A 25362-nucleotide genomic window follows, 5' to 3' on the forward strand; every position below is an offset into this window, starting at 1 on the left:
CACGCTGAGAGCAAACAGACGGGGGGAAGGTTGTTAAAACAGATACTGTTTGGTTAAGATTTTTGTAAATCTTCTCGACTTTAACCACACCACATCACTAGCTGTGATCAATGGATGGAACAGATTAGACTGTATGGGGGAAAAAATGACCTTCGACTGGAGGAGCAGATGAACTGTTTAAACTGTTTAAACATGGCAAAGTATCGACAGTGCAATGCTTGTTTTCAGCTGTGCAATTTTTCTATTACTATTCGTAAATTTTCGTTTAAAAATGAAACGTGAAAAATCACTAAAATTAGCAAGTAAAGAAATGGAAAGGTCTTATTCCAGCGTCTTTAGTCGAGCAATCACAGGTCAGCTGCATTTAATTGGAGATATTAAATATCTGTTTTAGACGCACACACATAGATACAGCTGTCAGGGGAAAACAAAAGCCACAGCCATGTCAGGTTTTGCACCGTGTTTAAAACTGCAGCGCTAATGATTCATGACACTTCTAACTGGAGAGGAGAAATGAGTTGCTCTGTAATTACTATGGAAATGTGTTCATTTCCCATCAGACACACACACACTCACAGATAAGCAGCATGCACCCATGGTTACAAACTAAAAGAGTGATCCGGAGGTGTTTCAACCATTGGGTTTGGTGTTTTGCTGATCATATACACACGTATGTGTTTGCGTGTGTGTGTGTACGCATCCCCACGAGATTATCACAGCTAGAGTCGAGGTGTGACCCATGTACCCATTCCCCATATGTTTTAAACGCATGCCCCAAAGCTCTTTGTGTGTGGGAGTGTGAGTCAAGGGGGTAATGATAGTCCCTTGGTGCTCAGCTAGCTTGAGCTCAGCTGATAACCAGGTGGGCCCCACCTCCCATTTCATAAGAACATTATGCCCCCCTCCTCTTTATCCTCAAATACCAGTAACCAGTCTCTGCCGTTAAGTGTGTGTGTGTTTGTGTGTATTCCCAAAACAGCCTATTGATGTCTGGGTTATGCCATGCATTCAGCTGTGTAAAATCAACACAAGGATTAAACACCAAATGACTGAGATTTTCTGAGCCTAGTGGAACCCCACCTTTCTGCATTTCTGTTGCCGTGTGCTTCATTCTTAGTCAGAGCACATCATATTTCTTTTTCCCTCAGTAGTCCTCTCTTTTATTATTTTTGTCTTTATCTCATTTCTCCTCTCCTTTGCTTTATCAAATCTTGGCCCGCTGTTTCTTTCAGTCTCTGTTTCTCTTTCGTCCTCCTCTCCACTGCTTTCTTAAATCGCGCGCTGTCTATGCTTCAGATTTCTTACTCCTGGCCCTGAGCCCAAATCAATTTGTCTTCATGATGGACAGACATACTGGCTAAGTCCTCCTTTACCTGTACAAGACTCAAGGAGAATGTGATAAAAGGGAGGAAAGGAGGGGAGACCTATGACCTTTAGCAGTCCTCTTAGATTATAGTAATAAACTAAAGAATACAAAGCAAAGAAAAAACAAATAAATAAACATCCACAAATTCACTTATTGTAAATTACCTTGAAATGAAAGAGGAGGAGAGAAAAGTAGAAACCATGTGGTATTTATGTTGTGGTTAGTGAACCATTATATGATACTGCTTTTACATTTTATGTTTTTGTCCTGAAGTTTTGATCTAAATTTAAAGGTGCGGTAAATCTCAGAGACAGTGTTATGGTTGATTATAGCTCTTAAACACTGTTTGAGGCAAACGACCAACAAAGTGAAGAGAAAATACACCGTTCTGTCAGGAACACACAAACACACACAGAAGCACAAATCCTCCCCCGCGAGGTCTGTAAGACAGAAAAAGTTAACACTTCCACACAGCTGCAGTGCAAGATTGAGCTGATCAATTTGTCAATATTTTGTCTTGATCATTGGGCTGACCCTTGCTGCAGGGTGCCCAGAGGGGGCTGGGGAAAGGGCATAAATGTGGGTGTGTGTGGCTACCGTTAAAAGCGGTGCTTGATGGCCAGAAGGGTCCAAGGGAAGGTACAGAGGAGTGCATTAGTGCATTGATCTCTGCCATATACATATACAAACACATTAATTCTCTAACCTCGGGCATAAGAGCTCAGCGAGGAGGACTGCAATGAACGCTGGAAGCAGAGAAATATAAAAATGGTTGTTTTTATTTTTTTCTCCAGCCTTCTTTTATTCAGTGTGTGGAGAGATTTCCCTGAAAATAACATTGATTTAAAATAGCAAACAGATATGTGCAAATTACATACATACTGCACAGTCCACTTTAGTAGGTACACCTTACTAGTACTGGATTGGACCCGCTTTTTCCTTCAAAACTGCCTCAAAATCTAGGTGTCCTCTGACATCTGTGGCACCTCCACATATTTCTTCCACGTGTTGTGCATTCGAGATGCTCTTCTGCATGGCTTGGTTGTAGTGAGTGAATATTTGAGTTACTGTTGCTTTCCAGTTAACTCAAAGCAGACCATTCTCTTCTAACCAGTGGCATTATAAGACATTTTCACCATGAGTAGTCAGTCCATTCCTGCTCAGTTCATTGTTACCTTTCTTCCCTATTTTGATGCTACATTTAAAGTACCCCAGGTCATCATGATGTTCCAAAGATGCACTGAGTTGCTGCCATGTGATTATCTTATTGCATATTTGCATTAACAAGAAGCTGAACAGGTGTACCTAACAAAGTGGCCAGTGAGTGTGCATGCCCTTCGTTGATGTAGAACATAGGTGTCAAACTCTGGCCCGCGGGCCAAATTTGGCCCTAATTACATTTGGTCCGCGAAGCCAATACTAAATTATTATTAGAGCTGGCCTACTGGTATTATACAGCTAATATATATATATTGTTTAGTATTAAGCTTTGCTTGTTCCATATTCAGTTTTTCAGCAAAACCTGTTTGAGTCCATAAGAAGAGATTCATTCTTAAATCTGGAGGAAGATTTTTTTTTTCAGTAAATATTAATGTTAGCCCGCGACCTTGTTCCAGTTTTGAATTTTGGCCCACTGTGTATTTGAGTTTGACACCCCTGGTGTAGAAGATGGTGGCGTTACTGTGGTGGAAGAATAGTCACTACTGTGAGCTTAGAGCTGCTTATTGTACAGCATTAGAATAAAAATGATCTCTTTTTCAGGCACTGTGGATATATCAAAGCCAAGCAAGACCCCGATGAAGAAAAGATGCAGTTCCAACATGGGCGAGGTAAAGACACGAGCATGTGCAGATCCAGATAATATTATATTAGATAAATATTATCTGCATGTCATTTGTCTTAAAACCAGACTTGCCACCCACATGTTATGAATCATATCACTGCGTGTATTTATGGCTGTAAACAACAAACAGATGGTGGAATATTTTTCAGTAAATGAACAAAGGCAAGCACTAATGTGACAACGTCCTCAGAATTAACCCCTTATTTTTTCACATGCATGTAATGCAGTCGGGCTTTGTTTGTAAATGAAATGTACAATGAGAACTTTAACAGTTGGAGCCAGAACAGAAATCTTTAATTTTTTCACATCCTAACCGAATAAACCACATTGTTTCACAGTTTCTTGCATAAATGTTTGCTGGCAAAGCGAAGCGCCTTATGGGTTCCTGTTAAAATTCTGAGTCATTTTCACACCACTGCTAGCAAAGTAGATATGTGTTTATTATTATGTAATAATTTGTAATGTCACTCAGACAAAGCGCTCAAGCTCCCGTCTCAACACGAATTTACGCTGTACAAATATCTGCTTAGACACTAAGTCAGTGTTGAGGAAAGTGTTTCCAAATGACCATAAAGATTCCATGAACTTTCCTAATATTCCAGACCATATCTCCAACATGGCCGGATTTTCTTACAGTGCATGTTTTTAAGCTGTAAGCAAATTAAATTCTGTGCCCATTTCCTCACTTTTCCACTTGTGCAGTCAAGCTTCCAGGCAGCAGGACTTACATCCATCCTCACACCTATGAAGACCCCAACCAGGCTGTCAGAGACTTTGCCAAAGAGATAGATGCTTCCAATATTCGCATAGAGAGAGTCATCGGAGCTGGTGAGTTGGCATAACAAACCCAGCAGTAGACTACTTTAATAAAGGAAAAAGGGATTAAATGATTTCTTAATTTTAAGGATTAAAAGGAGTCAATAAAAGACCATGTTAAACTCAATGTATGTGTCTGTGCACACGTGTAGGAGAGTTTGGCGAGGTGTGCAGTGGCCGGCTGCGTATGCAGGGGAAAAGAGAGATCTACGTTGCCATCAAGAGTTTGAAAGCAGGATACTCTGACAAACAGAGGCGGGACTTCCTGTCTGAGGCCTCCATTATGGGACAGTTTGACCACGCGAACATCATCAGGTTGGAGGGCGTCGTCACGAGATGTAAGTGAAGGCAACAGTGTGACGAAGCCTTTACACTACGACGATCTTTTTAAGGAGTCCTTCGCTCCCCTCTCCCTTCTCTTGTGTCGATCTCTGTGTGTCGCACACCTGTTTGAGACTTAGCAGAGCTGTCAGTGATGTAAATCGAAGCTGACCCTGGATCAGATAAAAGCTCCATTACCATGGTAACACAGCGGTGACGCATGGCAGTGTGCATGTGATGTAACCATCCTCCTCTTAAATGACCATTTGTTTACTTCACAGGATTGTTTTTAGGCAAATTAGAATGAGTGCGTGTGTTCGTGTTAGATAAGGCAGTGCTGGTACAACAGTTGATTGGTTATCACTGAGCCACGCTCTCTTGATCATTCACTCCATCTTTCTCGAAATCTATTCGGCTCTTGTCTCAGACCTCTATCTCGCGCTGCTGCTTTCTCTCTCAGTCAGTGTCCATCCCTCTCTTTCAGTGGCTCCCCTGGTTCGCTCTATTCCATTCTCGCTGTCTGTCTCATTCACTTAATCCCAGTCTCATCTCCTCACCCTCTAGCACTCTCTTTCTCTCACTCTCTTTGTCATTCTCACTCCATGTCTGACAACGTAACTGCTACGTTTACCCAGATAAATGTGAAAATACTACACGGACACCTCCAGCTGACTATCTCTATCGACGTAATGCCTTTGAGCCCAAAGATTGAAAGAAGTGCAAGGATTCATCAAAGCAATTCGAAGGAAATCCTGATTCTTGCTATGTCTGGATATGTCTGCCCTTATGACAGGTTAACAACCAAAATCCATAAAGGAAAATGTCAAATATACATGTGACTATGAGCAGACAGCCAACAGATAATTATTAATTTTATTGATTTTATGTCACAATTTTTAATTTTAGAAAAAAAAGGATCTTTTCTGTTTTTTTGTACTATGGTTTCAATCGCTCAGGCTTACAGGTTAAATTCCTGAAAACCACAGGCTTGGGAAAAATGCATATTCCCTAACTAGTTGGTAAGTAGTTACTGGAGGTTTCTAGCTTTCACTATGAAATCTGTTGCGCAGCCCAGTCATGCAGGCATTGCGATCAATCAGCGACCCCCTGGCAACCACAGGTTGCTAGGGAAAAATACATATTCTCTAACTGTTGGAAGTGGTTACAGTAGGTTGCTGGCGGTCACTGTGGGTAACTGGTTGCACTGGTTGGTATATGGAGCTGCACTGGACTGACAGATCAATCTCTAGACCTGTGTAACTGGGCTTTAGCCGCCGATTTTCCAGAAACTACTTGCCAAACAGTTGGGAAATGTACATTTTTCCTTGTCTCTAGCTCTTTGAGACTGTAGCCTGAGTAATCTACAATATTTTGTTTGCGTCAGTGGTCCCATCATAATTTCAACTTTTCGATTTCTGCAAAACTATTTTACAATAAGTATCATACACGCTTGTTAGTGGCTGGAGGCATTAAAGTTAAGAAGATTTTTCATTTCTCAACAATTGCACATTTATAGCTGATTCAGCTTCAGTTAATATCTGGATGTTAACAAACAATGAACTAATTCTTATTCATCGTAATCAAATTAGTTAATAATTAGTTTGTAAATCATCTATAATGAATCAGATATTATTGTAAAACTGCAACTAATGTTTAAAGCACCTTGGAAATTGTTAATAAATACAGTGTAATGCATCTATAAACAGTATTTGGATCGCTAAAGTTAAAAATAATTGTACAGCTTATTCCCTGCTTGTTTCTTTCACTTACAAAATAGGCCCATTCACAAACATGACCCTGTGGGATGAGAAATGACACTTAGGTTACCACTGTGTTAAAATGTGATTTTAAGAGCCCAAGCATCATTATATAAATGAAGATCAATGATGACTGACACCCATCTCACTATTCTCATCACATTGTCCATCTCTCTCGGATGCTGCTTGCTTGTGGCCTATTGACCCTCCTATGGGAATAAAACACTTTTTTACAACAAAATGATAATAATGACTAAAGAATATCATTTTATGTGTGCTGATGTCATCAGAATTTGATTGCTACTTAACATATAGTACAACATAACGTTTTTAAAATAAATGATTTTTAATTACACGACAAAGTAACATGAATTACTCATGTTTAATTAACTTTATGGATTATTACATATTTAATTAACTGTTAATTTACAAATTAAGAGCTATTTACAGAAATATTTCTCTTGGCTGTGCAGCACTGCATAACAGTCACGTTATAATGGTTAAGATGCCCAGTTACAAATACTGAAAATATGTCAACCCTAACAATTAGCTCGCCTGCATTACAGCACAGTATAGGTTCAATCTGAAAGCTTCTTCTGATCTGACAGATATTTGAGGGCGGTCTATAGACAAGCAAATAAGAGAGAGAATCGTCATATTTATAAAGATACAGGCACCAAAATAAGCCTCGGCTTTTCCCCTAATCTGACTCCCTCCTCTTCCTGCTTAGTGACACAAACAAAGATTTTCAGTCCATCACACCAAGCTGTTCAGTGCAACTCAGGCCAACAAAGAGCAAGTGCATATACACGACCTTTTATTGCAATTATTAATAATTCATAAAGTTAATTGGATGTGTATTTGGCTCCATGAATATTCAACAGCATGCATATTACAAATGAGACTTCACTGCATTTCTTATTAATTTCTTCTTGTGCTGTCACTCTCTTTGTCTCTCTCTCGCTCTGTCTGTGTCTATCTCTCTTGATCTTTCAGACATGAGAGACATGTAACATGTAAACGTGTAATTATAGCACTCTTTTTTTTCCAGTAACTGCCACTATTCTGTTTTAAAAAAACAGAATTAATTGAAGAATTACTGCCAAATCCTTGACGTTTTGGGTCAGAGGACATCAGCGGGGTTGACACAGGAGACGGTTAAAGAGCTGAGCAACGACTTGACAAGTGATTTGCTTTAACATAATCAAGTACTCATTACTTCGTAATGTTCTTTGAATGTAAAAATACGTTTGTGCGCTTTGGCGTGCTTTTAGCAAGTGTATTTAATGAGCGCTCGCCTTCTTCTACACGTATTACTTTGTGTCTGCCTTCTCACCTGTCTTCACGGCACATTGAGAAGCTGATAGAGCCCCTCAGAAACAAATCTCACGAGCAAAGCAGTAATTTCACAGGTCACAGCCCCGGGTGTGCATGTGCGGGCGAGGGGGTGAGAGTTGAGAGGGGTCAATAATTCCTTCAGGCCCTTTTCTGCGGCCCCAGCTGGTCCTTTTACACCACCCTCAGTCTAATCAGACAGGCTGACTCCAGCTGATCTAGACTCAGGTGTTGGTGTAAACAGTAGCAGACTTACAAGTAGAAGGCGGAGTATTGGTTTGAGTAGGAGTAGGTAGGTAGGTGTAATTACGGAGAAGCTCAAACTTGAAGGGAGTCGTGTTGTACTGCACAATACTTTCTTATACAAATGACAGAATGCACTGCAGCAGAACTCCTGATAATAAGTATTTCCATTTTCAAGGCTAAAATCATATTTTTGCAAGTAGTCCGGAATTCAAACACTATTTTGCTATGATGTAATATTTTTCTTGAGAAGTCACTAAATTATCTTAATAACTGCAGCATAATTTTCTTTTGATCTTTAATTGGATAATGGATTACTTGTTTCAACAGTGCAGACAGGAGTAATGTTAACTGTTGGCGGCATTGGGGCTCTTAATCTTGTTGTTACATGAAGTACAATAGGAGCCTTTGTTGTACTAATTATCTAAATGGCTGTGATGTGCCAATAGTAAAAGTACTATAAGTATCTTTAGTAAAAGTGTGGCTGATTCAACCAAAGTTGTGGTAGTAGTAACAAATCTGGCACAGTTCTGGCACAATATTCTGACTATCAGTGTGAGTGTATGTGTGTCTGTGTTCACTGCTTAAAACCGCATAAGCCTTCATCCGCTCCTATGTGTCACACTAATAACCTGCTCTGCTGTCTATCACCTGATTGCTGCTATTGTCATGCTAATTAGAGGGCCACATGCAGAAAAGGAAGGGGAAAAAATGCTCTTTTTTTCTGTCTGTCTCACTGCACATCAGAAAAGTGCAACAATCTACCCCCATCCCATCATCCCCTCCTCCCTGCCCCTCTCCATCTCCTTATCTCCTTTTTATCTCCACCGTCCCTCATTTTATCCATCCATCCTCTATGCGTTTTACAATCGCTGCAACAATTGGCCCATTTGGAAAACCCTCAATTACCGAAGTCCTTCTCATCTGACACACACACACACACGCACGCACACGCACAAACATTAAAAAGGCTGCTCTACAAAGGTGCTGTTAAACCCTGCAAAACCACATTTTCCTCTCGTCTTCTGTTTGAAGAAACTAGTGATTAGTTTTAACTGTGTACCTTTGTGCGCTGAACAATAGGTGTTTCAATATTTCCTGTCAGACTCTTTGAAAGTATTCTGAATATGCATGTAGCTTTGTAGATTGGACTGCACAGACAACGACACGGGGAAGCGGGAGAAAAGGTGACAACGGGATGTGGGGAAGCAGGGGGCATGGATGGATGAGAGAGGATACAAGAGGGAGGAAATGAAAGAGGATGGGGCTTGGGAATAAATGAGGGTGATGGGGGAAGATGTGCAAAGAGATTTGAGGAAAGGAGGGAGCAGATAGAGGAGAGGAGAGATGGAGAGGAGACAAACGTGAGGAAATGAGAGGAGATGAGAAAGCAAAGAGGGAGGAGGAGAGGTGAAGAGAGGAGATAAGGTTATTGAGTTTCTGTCTTTCTGTTGCTCCGCTCCCCCACAACCTCGCGTGGCTCTTCCCAGAACAGAGATCTGTCCTGTGTTAAAAGCATTGTATAATTTAGTTCAGACCCTTAACATTAATCAATACAGCAGTTATTTCATTTTCTCGTTTGTACCTTGGGCCGCCTCATTCAATAATGCGGTAATGCGGCCCACTGGCGCACACACAGAGTCTATCACTTTCGTTTACGCTCGCACCAACACGCACAGAAACAGCCTCTCATAATGTAATTTGCCAGATAGAGTGTATATATGTTGTCTCTATCACTTTCATATATACACGGCAATTCACAGATTCACACAAACACACGCATCTACACACACACGCACATGCGTGCAATGCCTAAATGATCCCACCTTTATCCCAGAGAGAGAAGAGACAACACTTTCTTCTTTCACTTAATAAAGTGATGTAAAATAAGAGCAAACTCCTTTCTGATCCATTTCATAACACACTAAAGCACACAAAACATCAAGACCCAATCTGCAGTCTGCACTAAAATACACATACACGTAAGTGCATACAGTGGGAGACGCTTTCGGCTCTGCAAACGGATGTGTTAATTCTGAAGCCAATGAAAGGCAATAAATTCGAATGAATATGAATGTGATTAGTTAATTATGTGCTTTCAGGAGGAAATTGAGGAGCGCCTGCGAAGATTTGGCTGAGAGAGCTCCATGACGAGCTGAAGTGAAGTGTGAATGGCATGTGATGAAGTTGCTGCAAGAAGTAAAAGGGATTCATTGTACCGTTGAGTGTGTGTATGTGTGCACGTGTGTGTTTGCATGAGCACCTGACAAAAAATAGATGAAATGAGCTAATATATAACATGAGTGCGTGTGTGTGTGTGTGTGTGTGTGTGTGTGTGTGTGTGTGTGTGTGTGTGTGTGTGTGTGTGTGTGTGGCCGTTTCATTGGTAACCTCTGTTATCTTTTAGAGTTGGAGGGGTAATTCTGTATGGCAGGTGTACAGATGATGGCTAGTGATAGCAGTGTGTGTGTGTGTGTGTGTGTGTGTGTGTGTGTGTGTGTGTGTGTGTGTGTGTGTGTGTGTGTGTGAGTACATGCCAGACTAACACGGCCCACAAGGCAGAGACAAAAGGATGAATGTGTTTCATTGTGCTTCACTCTTGACCGCTTCCAACACTGCAAACCTGAGGGCAGTCTTCACTTGTAGCATACATACATGCTGCTGACACCCATGTAACACACACACACTCAAACACATAATTGGTTTTTAGGGTTAGTTTTTTACAGCTCTTTTCCATTTCATGGCTGTCTGCTTTGTAGAATACCATATGCACAGATGCTTGTCGCAGAATTACATACATGCATTCACGTTTATGGAGTCCACAAAGTGCAATTAAGTATTCGCAAAAACTGAAACAAACACATCTCGTGCAGGTAAACAAAACGGTATGAAGAGTCAGCGCTTCTTTCAGTCATCATTCAGGATCAGATTATTGCCAGTGCTGCGTTTACATGCGCAGACGCACGCATACGTTCTCCACCTATGATCTGAGCTGAAATCAAACAGTCATCATTGAGTTGTCTCACCCCTGAGTTCAGTTCTCCTTTTCTCTGTCTCTCTCTCTCACACACACACCCACGCACACACACAAGCACAGCGACAGGCCACACACAACACAGGCCCCGTGTGGAGATAAATGTGACCAGCAGTCCTCACCCCCAGCAGAAGAAAATCCAATTCTCTTTCACTTTTATCCCTGAGACTAATGTTACTGTCAAAGAAGACACCACCACCAGAGACCGGCCGACTCTGTTTGTGTGTGTGTGTGTTTGCTGTGGTGAGATACTGAATTCATTTAAGGTGATGTATTGCTGTCTTTACCTACAATCTTACTGTAGGCCTCGGTGGTGTTGTTCCTGCCTTTTCACGACATGCTTTTGACCCATCCTCCCACCATCCCTCCGCCTCTCCTCTCGTCTCTTCTCCCCTGCTTTCCCTTTCTTCTTCTTTATCGTTCTCTTCTCTCGCTCATCCATACTTTCCTTTCCTCCTTTTTCCTCCTGTCTCCTCATTGCTTTCAGACCCCACCCTTCCATCATTCCCCATCTTCTCTGATCCAATGGTTTTTGTCTTTCTTGAGCTTACTTGAGCTAAGTACTTCGATGCATACAAGCAAGAAAGACTCTTTTTAAAATACTTTTTCCCTCATTTATCTTTCCCTTAGGTTTTTTTCCCAACATCTCTGAGGCCTGATTTGGGAAACGTGACCTATTCATCATGTTTACAAGCTACTCACACACCCACCTACATACACATACGCACAGTCATTTGTAACTGCACATTGTATGTTTGTTTGTGATTGGCAAAGCTCGGCTGTAGGGGGTGGTACCAAGGGAGAACCCCCTTAAAGCACGGACAACTGCAGTTTTTGGTATTCGTGTGTGCGTGCATGGGTGTGTATGTGATTGCAGGTACTTTGTTAATCATTTGTAAGCCGCACCAGATGCCATGCAGGGGACCATAGTGCACAGGGCCTGTCAGTCAACCCACGCCTTCATCACACATACACACTCATGCAGGTGCAGGTGCACAGCGATCCAACAACACAACCCCCTTCCCTTGAGGCTGATTAGTATTCATGAGATCTCAGGAGGCCCCCTTAAACTCACTCACACACACACACACATATTCTGGTGGATTGGTCTATTCTAATTATCTCCTGGCGTTTATGGAGAGGGCTGATTAGAAGCTGTCAGTGTGACTGATGACGACATGCCATGCTATCCCCTAGAGAGAGACGGAGATGGAGGGAACGGCTGGTCACAGCTGTGGACTCTGCCTCCTCTCTGTCCTCGGCTCTTTATAGTTTGTGTATTTCTTCCTTGTAACTCAGCCTTACTAACAGCTGTCTTGTAATGTTCCTCTGTAGGTAAGCCAGTGATGATCATAACGGAGTTCATGGAAAATGGATCTCTGGACACTTTCCTCAAGGTGAGTCACGGCTCAGCTGGAAGGAATACATCTTTTCTTCCAAGGTCAGGGCCACGAGTCTTTACAGATGCCACAAAGAAAATGATGTCCCAGCTGAAGAGACATTGAAATTTTAAGTTGTTGTTCATCTCTTAAAGCTGAAGAATTCATTCCACCAACACTTTGGTGGAATTATTTTAAGTAGTTTTCAACAAAATATCTATAAAGGCTTTTGTTGTACAGAATCTAAAATTATTATGTTCTTTATTATCGGGTAAAAGGTGGGAAACACCTGACATTTTTTTAAATAAAAAAGACACATTTTCACTTAATGGTACAGTTAAAGGAGGATAATATCACTGTCGTCATGGTTACAATATATAGAGAATTTAAGAAGGGTTTGTAGTCATGTTATGAGCACGAACACAAACAATTTCGGGGGGAAAAGCAAAGCAAACAGAAACATTTAGATGGGTAATGTTTTCCTCACACAGTTTTTGATAATCGGTCAATGAAATGCACTTAGAGTCCATATTCCAGGGGGGAAAACTGCATCCGAATGCTGACTGGTAGGCAATAAAACAAAGAAAGTATATTGCTTTTTGTGCATTTTGCTCTGTCAGGATATATATTAAAAACAACAATGAAACTGTAGCGGTGGCTTCTGTTTTAACTTTAAGTAACAGATTTCTATGTGAATATTTTTATTTAATCAACTGAATACTTTAATGAACTACTCAGACGGCAAAGATAGCATTATGAAAATGTTAAAATTGTGATATCTACAAGCACAAAATAGAAATATAGTAGAAGTAGTAAAGATTGTGTAAATTAGCTGAATCACGGTTTCCATACACCGAGCTGAACAGATTTAGATTCAGTGTCGTTTGTCAGGCAGTAAATTCACTGCAGTGCTCAGAGCCATTAAGGCTGTGATGATAGACCCATTGCTTAATAGACACCAATCCTGGTAGCAAACTGAAGCAAAACACAGTAAAAGCAAAAAAAAAATGGCTCAGGCACAGTGTGACTGCCACACACAGCCACACGTTTTGTGTGAGAGCATGTACTGTAGCGAGGGTCCTAAACGTGTCCACAGGGAGCAGTATAAACATGGAGTCATCTTTATAGTTGGTTATAGTTTACGGTCCATTAAGTTCCTAATTTTTTTGTTCTGTTTTTTGAGGTAACAAAAAATATATATTATTATAAAATAACATGCCCAAATTAGCCTAATATTCCCGCTTCTTGCTTCTCTCATCTCTTTCATTCATCTCATTGTCAGCCTCTCTGGCCTGCATTTGTCTCATCTCTCTTTCCCTGTCCTCTCCACTCTTCCTCCTCTTTACTGGCAATGCAACGTGGTGGGCAGATTGATAGAGGAAGTCTGTAGGTTTGTTAGACAGTCCAATCAATCAGCATCTCACAAAACCACCAGCTAATTAACTTAGTCCACAGCTGCCGAGGGAGGGAGTGAGAGAGAGAGAGAAAAGAAACGATAGAGGAAGAGGGTGTAGGGGAGGCACAGATGCAGAAAGATGAAGGAAGATGGATGGAGAGATCGAGACTGAGTCAAAGTATTACAGAGTTTCTCCCTCTCTGAGACACAGTCTTGAGGAGAGACAAAGATGGATGGAGAGAACAAAGAGACAGAGGAAGGAGAGTTGATATAAAGGAGAGAGGGTGACTGATAACATGAATGGTTTTTTAACGGGGACCATTGGCCCAGGGCAGAAATAATTGGCACAGGAAGGTGAGCTGGACCATCATCGATCAACGGCCTCCACTCTCTGCCAAAGACAGCTCAAATCTGAAATCCAGTGAGCTCTGCATGGGCACGCGGTCAGCGTTTGAGAGGAAACTTTTGTCTCCTCTGTCAGGTCCAATCCTCTGCAAGTTGGATTTCTATGTGATCCTCCATTGATCCCTGGAAGGCGACATCCATCTTTTGCTTGCCATGCTCCAAAGGGAGGTTAAACTGTGGGGTTAGCTGGATCTAAAAGAGATTCACAGCCTTACACCAGGACATTTGCTAAGTGTGTATTGCTGACACTGCGGAAGCTCAAATCCTGGGACTTACTGGTCATTTGGTGACCACAGAATAACATTTTACTCATATAATCTGACGGCAGACGTTTTCCACTTCAGTTGACATTTAAGCCTGTGTGGGGCTGTCATGATTTACAATGAGCAGGTAAGCAATGGAATTTACTGAACACATTGCTTGTATTATGAATACGGTGTATTATTTAAACATGAAGGGATGGATATTAAAAAGTTGCCATTTGTCAAAGTTTGACAAATTGTGTTAAATTTTACTTTTGGGAATATTATCCAAGTATTATGGATCTACCAGTTTTCTGCTGCCCCAAAACAAATGTTTCAGCAAAGCCTACCAATCAGAAGAAAGTGGGCTTTTAAAGGCATTAAGAGCTAAAACAGTGGATAAACTGATGGTTGCATAAATGGCCAGTAAAAGAAAACCAAGGATGAATAAAGATACGCTGAACTGCGACTCGTGTAAAGATTCTCTAGTGGAGTCCCAGGACAGAAATACTAGAACTGGGCACAATTCAATCAACCTTTCTCTTTGGTCTTCCTTCCAGAAACATGACGGCCAGTTCACGGTGATCCAACTCGTCGGCATGCTCCGTGGTATCGCTTCAGGTATGAAGTACCTGTCAGACATGAGCTACGTGCACAGAGACCTGGCAGCTCGAAACATCCTGGTGAACAGCAACCTGGTGTGTAAGGTGTCCGACTTTGGTCTGAGCCGAGTTCTGGAGGACGACCCAGAGGCCGCCTACACTACAAGGGTAAGACACACTCTCACAGTGGAGCCAGCTAAGGCAAAACACTGTAGACGGAAAGCTTTCATGCACTCGTCACTATTGAGATTTCCACTTTCAGGAAGTTCAAATTAGTTTTACTGCACGGTGTGCAACCGGAATACAGTCTTAGATGCAAAGTGGGCACTCTGCCTCTCCACATTCCCAGTATTCTCAGCAGTGACCTCACTGGCCCTTTTCTTCAAGGATGCAAGCTCAAGCTTTAATAAGTAAGAAAAAAGACAATGTCTTGAATGTACGGTTTCACACTATACTGCATTGGGCAAGTGTGTTTTGAACATTGTTCTACAAAGGCTTTCACAGCCAATACCATAAACCCATGCTGTCAAGTCAAATCACAGCAGTCTTTGGCAACGAGAGCATCCTCTCACTGAGCTCGGAGAGAATGGAGAAACTTAAATGTCAGTAAGTTAAACCACTGCGTAGTAACTCATCTAAAATGTCCACAAGGAGATGACATTATTCATATTCATAGGAAGGGTTGGATGTTATTTTTAATATGGCATTAGCATTGCCCTGGGAGGAGTGTATCAGCCGCTGACTGCTCTATTGAAATCACACACAAACTCCTACTGATGTCAGGAGACGTAGATGGAGAGCTGCAGGCACTGAGGGGTGCAGGGGGGAGTAGGTGGGGGTTGTAGAGCCCGAAAACGAAGATGATTCAGGAAGAGAACAGAGAGCGAGAGAAAGGGGGGAAGGTGGCAGAAGGATGGAGTAAGCGTAGTTAGGAGGGGGGAGATAAAGGGGTGCGGTAGGTGTGTACAGAGGTGGAGGAAACAAAAGTACAGTGCAGAGTGACTTGGAAGCTTTGCCTTTTATTTGACTTTGACCGAGCAGAGATGGGGGATGCTAGGTGGTGCAGAGGCAGCTGCCGCATGTTAAAAAGCTGAACGGAGCCTATAGAGGTACAATGTGTCTGTGTGTGTGTGTGTCAGAGTGAAAGAGAGCGAGAGCTCTTGCTGCCTATTGTGTGTATACAGTGGGCTATATGAATCCTTTTGATCTGAGGATTGACGACAAAGGCAGGGGCGGTGGTGCAGGGAAAAAAAGATAACAGAAGAAAGACAAGTATAAGAACAAACACTGGAGCAAACATTAACCCCTGTTGTCATATTAAAGCAGAGCGCTGCTTAGTGTATAACCTCTCCTGCTCTGTTCCTAAAAACAGCACTGCACCAGGCTTCTTTGCAGCAACCATTTTATAATTTGTTTTCTCTCCTCTACAGTACTCTGCTGTATCTTGATTTATTACAGCGCTAATACAACAGCCTTGAAGTATTCACTCTATTATTGGCAGCACGATGCAGTGGGCCCAGAGCGGCTGATATTCAGTATGTGAATAAATGCTGACTGCCTCTGGGACCATTTACAGGGAGGGAAGATCCCCATCAGATGGACAGCTCCAGAGGCAATAGCCTACAGGAAGTTTACCTCAGCAAGTGATGTGTGGAGTTACGGCATTGTCATGTGGGAGGTGATTTCATATGGAGAGAGACCCTACTGGGAGATGTCCAACCAGGATGTGAGTCACACATAAACACACGGTCTCCGGTTCGATGTTAATCAAATTAGTGCACTTACACAGTGCTGCCAGCAATAAAGAGCTACTTTTTCAGTCTTCAGTAAAATTCCTATCTATAACAACAAGTTTGCACATTTTACATTTTTCCTGTATAGTACTGATCACAGAACTCGATACCTCTCTCCCTGCAGGTGATCAAAGCAATAGACGAAGGCTACCGTCTTCCTGCTCCTATGGATTGTCCTGTGGTGTTGCACCAGCTCATGCTGGATTGCTGGGAGAAGGGGCGAAGCGACAGGCCAAAGTTTGCACAGATTGTCACAATCCTGGACAAGCTCATCAGAAACCCAGCCAGTCTCAGAGAGCTGGCAAACAGCTCAGCATGGTCAGTGAGAGAAAGATGTGAATTATGACTGCAAATTTCACTGATAAATCTTGGCACGCCTGGATTAAATTGTAGAGTAGAGGTACAAAGTGCAAAGCAGTAAATGAGGTGACATGAAAGAACATTATTATCTTTTATAAACAAAGCCGTATTTATGAAATGGAAATGTATTGATACAGACTCGCGTGCTTGTTTCACATTCAGTGTAGATGCCCCTAATCCCCAGTTATATTGCACTCATCCACTGAATATAATTATTTGTGCATTTGCATTTTGTAACTTCAGGCATTTAGCTAACCCTCAGAATGAAAACAGCATGCAGACGTTCCAATCCCTTTCCACTCCGACATACTCAACAGAAAAAAACAAATGCAGAACACAGCAGACTCAGAGAACTATGTAACAAGACGAAAAGACTTACACGGGCTTACACAAAAGCATATACTGCACTATGTAAGTGAATATTGTAAGTTCTTTTAGCAAAAAAGATTGTGTTACCTTTGAGTGTGCAATGACAAATAGATCATTTCTAACAATTTATAAGAAAAAAAAGCAAGCAAACAAGTCAAGGGTTTTATAAGTAATACCACACAAGCTTGCTCTGGGGTGAGGGCAGCATTAATCATACTTACCCGCTAATGGTTGGGTTTAAAGTTTATGTTTTTCTTTTCAGCGGGGATTTGAGGCTGTCGTGCTGCGGTCATTGCAGAATTATAATGATTCTGTCGGCAGAACCAAGACTGATGCGAATAGTTTTTATTTTTACGCACAAATTATTGACTTCGGCAGTGACAACAAACTGTTTTTCTAGCCATAAACCGGCCAAAGCTTCATTGAATTTGTATTTGTGTTTTTTTTTTAAATCCCAGCAGGGAGGACCCGTCCACGCCAGAGTTCAGTGTTAATACAGTGGATGAGTGGTTAGATGCTATCAAGATGGGCCACTACAAGGAGAACTTTTCCAGTGCTGGATATGTCAGCTTGGACTCTATCCTTTACATCAGTGTCAGGTGCAGACTTACAGGATTTTCAGCATGAGTAATAACACAATCTACTTTGGTGTCATTTGAATGTGAAGACAGTGAATTGGACATGAAACTTGGTATTTTAAATGTAAAACAGATGCATTTTCTTCGTAACAAAATAGCTTCGTAATACTTTGCCTGTATTTTTTTGTGTTTTCCATCTAGTGAACTGGCTAAGATGGGAGTGTCCCTGGCTGGCCACCAGAAGAAGATTTTGTCCAGTGTGCAGAGCCTGCAGACCCAGGGGACGCACGTCCAAGTATAACACTTTCAACATTAGAGAAACACGAGGAGACAAAGTCAAACTGGATGCCCCTGTTAAGAGTTTCCCCACAGCAACAGAGTTGTGATGTAAGCTCTGTGCTTGGGCCTTCTTGGATTTTGAGACACATTAAGATGGAGACGACATGGACGTTTGCCTCCTTCACCTTCTCGCAGTTTCCCCATTTGTACCATCCTTGGTGGGCACTTCTGGCTTTAGCTCTCAGAGTCCCAGCAATACGGTCACCATTATGGAGCATCAAAGAGACACATTTCCAACTGCAAGGCTGCACCTGAAGCATCCCTGATCATTTCACACCGTGTCAACTCAACAAAACAGGAGGGGAAAAGACTTTAAACAAAAGAAATGACAAAAAAACAAATTAGAATATAATATCACTGTCTGTTAGGTGTACAGTTGTTTTTTCTGTCATTTTGTTGGCTTTGAGTTTTCACCTTGAAGAGTTTAAAAAGGGTCAGATGGTATGTACATGTGTAGATATATGTTTATATGGGCTGTGTGTCTCACAACCATAGAGATGGACCTAAAGTTTGTATTGTTGGTGAGGTTTATAGGCTCAACCTTAACAGACGTAATTACTTAGTACGCGTGTGGCCCCTTGCATTGCTCTCTGTACACAGAAAGCCAGTGAATGAGCCAAGATTTTGAATGAAATGAATGTTTGGGTTTGGGGAGAGGGGAACTGAAAAACTGGACCTTTAGGGATAGAGAGGGATATAGATTTGCTAGCTCACATAGGATGGAACTATGATTCGTTTTTAAATAGTGTATTGGACCAAGACCAGGGCTTCCTTAGTGACTGCTCCCAGACACACTTCCATAAAAACTATACCCAGTGCATGTTTGCAAGTACTCTTGCATTTACAGTACAACCTAACTAACAGCAGAGAATACAGCAGAAACAGCTACGGTGCAGTTAGCACAGAGAAAATGTTACTCTTCCGTCGTCTTTTCCAAACAGCAGTCTATCACAGGTGTTATAGTATGGTGTTGTTGCAAACACTTCAGCCCAGAAGTTTGCCTTCCAGTATTTCAGGTATGTTAAGAGGTTTATAGTGTTTTGTGAAGAGCAAAGTTGATGCAGACAGATGTCAGGACAGATGTCGTGACAGACTTGACACTGTTAAGGACGTATGACTTGTTTTTCCAGTGTTGTGCCATGTACAGTAACTTTGAAATGTTCATCTAAATAACGACCCACCATTCCAACTCTATGGTTTTCTTTCATCAGTTCCCGTGGCTGGATGGTTACACAAGGCCAGTTAGAATAATTACAGTGGTTTGTGTTTTCCAAATAGTCTGCTTGATGAAAAGAAGCATTGGACCCTTTTTCAGCAAAATGAAATAGAAGCAGTGTTGACTTTCAGCGGTGCCACCACAAGAGGGTAAATTTGACTTTAAAAAAAAGAAAGATGATTTGTGCGTGTTGTATTCTATCACTTCCCTGGTATCTGTCATTTTGAACACCCTTATTTAAAAAGAAATACCCATAACCTAAAGAAGCATTTTTTTTCTGTATTAGAAGGAAACTGCAGCTTATCACAATAACTATCACAATAATTATACAGTAATATATGAAGGGATCCTCTTTGTGTACACTGTAATAATGGCACTGAACCCGCTTTTAGTGTATTTCTGCACCCAGTTTTAATATTTGTGGTACTCCATAGGACCAACAGTGGCATAAAGTACAGAATATATGATTGTATCATAGTGTAAAATATGTACAGTGTTGATTTCCAATGTTAGAATGTTTGTAATGATAACAATGATGATGACTATGATGTACTTTTATTGTGAAAAAGAGATTTCTGAAGTTCTCGTTCAGGGGTGGGTCATACAGAGGTGAAGGTGATACGTTGGTCTGAACAAAGGAATGTAGCATGGTGCAAAGCTTCAGCTTTTATTGACAGGTGAGAGTGACTGCAGTTTCTACTATAGCGTTAGGATGAGTAGAATGGACTTTCTTTATTGATACACTGGCTTCATTTGCATATCCACCTTAAAGAGTCGTTACATGCACTTTTTTGACCTTGGACTGCATACAACACAATTTTAAAAAGATGCTTGTTCAGGAGAGGGAAGGACGAAAAGTCTAACACGAAAAATCCTCCATTTAAACTTGGATCTGATATCACAGATTGAACATTTGCTCTCTCCTTACCCTAGAAATGATAGCTGAGCTTAGCAGACTTGTCAAGCATTGCATTTCTATACATGCTGCAGTAGTTTGCATGGTATAAGAGTATTTTTAGAGGGTGAAGAGTATGAAGGGTAATGCTGCTTCCCTAAAGTCAAGAGCAAAAGAGTAAAAGTGTAAGAAATGGTTTCTGCAGCATGTTTGTCGGAACTAATGTAAGTGAGCTGTGACTGTTAGCTTATCTATTAGCTTTGTAACAAGACTTTACTTCAAAGGCTAAGAAGTACATCTTTTACTTACTAAATTTCTTTATTTTCTGGAGTTACAGGGTATTTTAAATCCAGTACATGTATATGTCCAATCAGTACATGTGGCTTTGGAAGTCACCTGGAAACTCAGTTAGCCAAGAGAGACCTTAGCTAAGGCGATAGACGGTATAAAAGATGGACGTAGCCAATGTGCTTACATACTTTTGTGTGTGAAGTTCTGCTTTGAAGCCCCAAGGTGTGTGTTTACCTCATCATCATCTTGGCATTTTTAAACTGGATTTAATGAGGGAAAACCACACTCTCATTTGCTAATGGCTTGTCAATCACATGTCATTAGCCAGTGATCATATTCTGAATAATAATAATGAATTATGCTATTCATTGTATTCAGTATGCCTTCAAATGAGTCACCGTTCCTCATACTGAGGAAACTGTCCCCTGAGGTTAGAGCAGAGTGACATTTTTCTATCAACTCCTACAAGACTGGAAGTGTTTTTGCAACCACCAGTATCAACCCCAGTGGCCAATAAATAGAATGTAGATTTAAAGTCCTTTTCGGACCCAGAAGCTATCTTCATTTTTTGTACCGCCTCTGACTAAACCTGTAAATTTACTTGATTAGTTATCTACAACAGATAAAATGTGCCCCTGGTGGTTGTAATTTAGCATATTGTTATTCTGAAGTAGAAACCTACGTTTGTCTAACGTTTCAAAAATATAATTAGTAACATGCACCATGCTAGAAGGGAAATCCAGACAGGCCTGATAGTTATAAAATCTGAGCCACTCTGCTGCCAGTGAAAAGTTGCTTTTTTAATTGTGTTGTTCGGCCCCAATGTTTTAGTACTAGTAAAATAGAGGCGTGACAAACTGTTCTGCTTTTTTCAGCATAAGCCGCAGATGCAAATTCAGAGTTTGAAACTGTTCATTCTACTCTTGCTAACTCTATGATTTCACTCTAGCGCACTACCCGTGACCGCTGGCCTTTTAGATGCCTTATTTTCTGAGCTATTTTTCTGTTTTGTTGCCCTATACAGGGGATATTGAGAGTAAAGTGTATTTATCTGTGTTCTTAAGGTAACCTCACATTAACACCCTGGTTTTATAACATCCCAGAGGCCCCCTCAAACTGTACCATCATAACTTCCATACCTTTAAGTAGATACTATAAGAACCGTCACACATGCAGACCTGTAAAAGTGGACGGGGAAAATCACAGTGTTGTTATTTATTTGCAAATTATGAATATGATTGGCTTTCAGTTCTTTTCTTTATAAGTGCCAAATTCCTCTTGCATTTTTAACATTATGTTACTGCCTGCAAAATAATGGTGAATTGTTGACATTGTCCTCTTTTTGACCCACTTATTCATCAGCACTCTCACTTTAGAAGAAACCATTTTGGTTTCTACTCTGAACTCCCTGGTTTTTATCACTTTTCACCATGTCAAGGTTAGCTATGTGGGCTGGTTTGCTTGAACTTAAATACAGTGTTTGTATCCATTCTCCACAAAGTCTGTATCGTAAATGTTAATGAGTGATTCTCATCTGAGACTTTTAGCACTCTATCTCCCTCTTTGTCCTCCTCTCTCTCTTTGTTTGGCCATCATACAAGGCTTATTTGTCCCCATGCCAATTTCCTCTGCGTTGCTTGTTGTAAAGGGTGTAGGCATTTTAATGTCTTTCATGTCGCTGTAATAAATATGCTAATATTTCTAATTTCTCACCTGAAGCCTGCAGTGTCTTTTTCTTCAACACATTTCCTGCTTGTCTTGCTCCCTCAGAGAGAAGATCCCAGAGAAGATTGAAAAAAACTTACAAATATTATATATACAAAAAAAATATAGTCCCAGCATTCATCTAACGTTTTATTTTACTTATTGAACTGAGCTACTAGGTGCTTCTGGGCAGGTGTAGATGATGGCTTTCGGTTCATTTATAGTTGTCACGTATCGCATAAAACGCATCTCATTGGGTCGGCTGGTATTCCATTAATTCCATATTCTCAGCCTTGGCCTTGTATGTGTTGACAGTAATGACAGTAATGTTGCTATCACTACACTATCGAGGCTGATATATATACTGATAGTGAGTCCCATTACAGTAGATGCTTGCTGATGTGAACACTGCTCTACACACCATCCCCACTGTCAGTAACACTGAAACCAATGAGCTCATATATATTGCCACAGTAATCCTTGGATTACTGTGGCACTTGGATATAATATAAAGCATGCATGTAGAGAAAGTTCCCCATGGAGAAGAAGGCTGGAAGCCACTATTAAGGAAGAAGATGGGCACATGAGAGACAGGTCCTGGATGAAAAGGAAGGACAATAAAATATCTACAACAGTGATGGCAAACAACACCAGCGCCAAGTGGCTGGTGGACCTAAGATCCAATCACAGCACCTTCCATGAGTCGGAGTGACATTAAAAAGGCAGACATCCAACAATGAGTCTCCGTAATGAAGGTCTGGACAGCACCGGGACCTAACATGATTCATGTCTACTGGCTAAAGTAGTTAACAGAAGTCAGTGGTCACCTAGCACCACAAATAAGGAAACTACTAACAGCAGCTACTCAGCCAGACTGGTTAACACAGGGCAAAACAATCCTGATCACGGCAGCCGATTACCTCCCTCACAACAACATAGAAGCTCCTCTCAGATATTGGAAATAACACCAAGCCAGATCCTGGTTGATAAAGCAGTACAACAGGGCTCTAAGATCAATTGGAACAACTTGACCCCCGCCTAGATTGACTACACAAAAGTATATGACAGACAGTATGTCTGTGAAGGGTCTCAGTCATCCAGGTCATGGTAGTCTAAGGAGCCTTGAGAGAAAAGTGTTTGGACTTCTTTAAGTTGCTTCTTTAAATTGCTTGAATCAACTTAAAGAAGTCCAGACACTTTTCTCTCCAAGCTCCTTAGACTATATGACAGACATGGATATTGGAGTACTTGGCATTATACAAGGCTAATAGTGCACTAATAGCATTCATCAGAAACCCAATTGGACTCCTAAGGACTGGATGCCAATTCCAAGGCAACTGCACAAATCATCAACAAATGAAGACAAATGAAGGTGATGCACTGTCCCCACTATTACATAAACAGATTCAGGAGTGATGCGACCATCAGCCACCTTCTATACATGAATGACATCGAACTGTATGCTGGGAGTGAACAAGATATTGACTGATTCACCTCACCAGGATCTACAGCAAGGTCATCGGGATGTCATTTGGGCTCATAGGTGTGGACAAATGTTTGGCAAGATAGGGAAGGTGATCTGGACTGAAAGGGTGGAATTACCAGGAGGTACAATAGCAAACATATAAGACGACGTCAAGTACTTAGGCTTCCCACAACAGGTACCATGATAAAGATGCACAAATCTTATCCATAGCCAAATACTTCCAGAAGGGGCTGAGAAACCAGTTGAATGGTAAAAAGTAAGAGCCACAATCCAGGATGAAACACTGAGCATCCCCAAACACATCATTAAGATGGCCCCCTGATATGAGCGGTTTGAAGAAAGCCTCAAACAGCTGAAGACTGACGGTGAGCAACAGGAGGAGGAACTATCATGGATGACCAAGCCCCTGCATGGGATGTAGCATTGACAGACGGAAGAAGTGGCTGATGTCAAGAAATCCTACAAGTAGCTAGAAAAAGCCAATGTAAAGGATAGTACAGAGGCTCTGATCATGGCAGCACAAGAATAGGCCTTAAACATCAGACCCATAGAGGCAGGTACAAGAAAAAACCCACCACATAGTAGCAACATGTAAGAAGCTAGTTGGGAAAGCATACACTGAGAGGCACAACCAAGCAGGTGGCATAGTGTACAGGAACATTGGTGCCACATACAGACTAGATGTCCCCAAACACCCCTGGTGAGTTCCAGACAGACAAGCAACTGCTGGCCAGCCAACAAGAAATAGTCTTGGGCAATAAGAAGCAGAAAACTGCATTTGTGATAGACATGGGAATGGCAACCACAAAAGCCAGAAAAATTGTCAAAACTATAAGAGTGACTCCAACAGCTCCAGGCCAGTCAGAGGTTTCTGTCCAGAAGCGTGCAATCATAGGAAAAGCTAAGATACTGCACAGAACCCTCAAACGCTGAGGCCTCAGGTTGAGGACCCAAGCTTGAAGAACAAACATATATTACCCCAGAGGGGACGAGAGAGAGCTTTTTATATAAAATGCATTCTGTGAGAACAACCAAGGCAAGCAGTGCTTGTTAGTAAAATTTCAAAACAAACATCAATTAAAAACAAACTTGAAGCAATATTTCTACTGGTATCTCATCAGTTCTCATAGTATGATTCATAAAACATTAAGTCATGTTTTATGAATCATACTAATACAAGTATGATTTATAATAATAAGTGTATTGTTTGGATAAACTAACATGGCAAAGTATGTTTTCCATATATCCATTTTAATTAAATTCTCAATTAGTAGTAAATGCACTGCGCTTATATCACGTTTTTACCATAACAGCCTGAGTGCTCTACAGTGTTTTTGCCCATTCTCTTTCTCACTCTCTCTCAAACACACACACACACACACACAGCCGCAGCGAGAGCGAGAGCAATGGTAGCTTCGAGGGAAGGTGCTTGCCTGCCACTGGGAGACACTTTGGGTTCAGTGGTTTCACTGTCTGGCCAAAAGATTTGGCTCAGGGATTAAACCTCCAGTACTGATTAGTGGACAACTCACTCTACCACCTGAGCCAAAGCCACAGTGATGAGGTGAAGTTTTTATATGTTATATTCAGAT

General features: G+C 41.3%; 1 protein-coding gene across 2 annotated transcripts in view; it reads left to right on the plus strand.

Annotated features, from left to right (window-relative positions):
• The window catches only part of epha4b (eph receptor A4b), a 79329-nt gene extending 57037 nt beyond the window's left edge, over positions 1-22292 (plus strand). The window contains exons 11-19 of one of the 2 annotated variants that reach the window (XM_023154643.3): positions 3128-3195; positions 3912-4037; positions 4178-4363; positions 12051-12112; positions 14698-14907; positions 16316-16465; positions 16657-16850; positions 17720-17860; positions 18041-22292. In XM_023154643.3, the coding sequence (XP_023010411.1) occupies positions 3128-3195; positions 3912-4037; positions 4178-4363; positions 12051-12112; positions 14698-14907; positions 16316-16465; positions 16657-16850; positions 17720-17860; positions 18041-18140 (1237 nt within the window). In that variant the 3' untranslated portion in view covers positions 18141-22292. The remainder of the gene's footprint in view (positions 1-3127; positions 3196-3911; positions 4038-4177; positions 4364-12050; positions 12113-14697; positions 14908-16315; positions 16466-16656; positions 16851-17719; positions 17861-18040) is intronic. The other variant, XM_004542457.3, reaches the window with a different exon arrangement.
• The last annotated feature ends 3070 nt before the right edge of the window (positions 22293-25362 follow it).

Source organism: Maylandia zebra, linkage group LG18 (assembly GCF_041146795.1).
Source record: "Maylandia zebra isolate NMK-2024a linkage group LG18, Mzebra_GT3a, whole genome shotgun sequence".
Classification (NCBI taxonomy): Eukaryota; Metazoa; Chordata; class Actinopteri; order Cichliformes; family Cichlidae; genus Maylandia; species Maylandia zebra.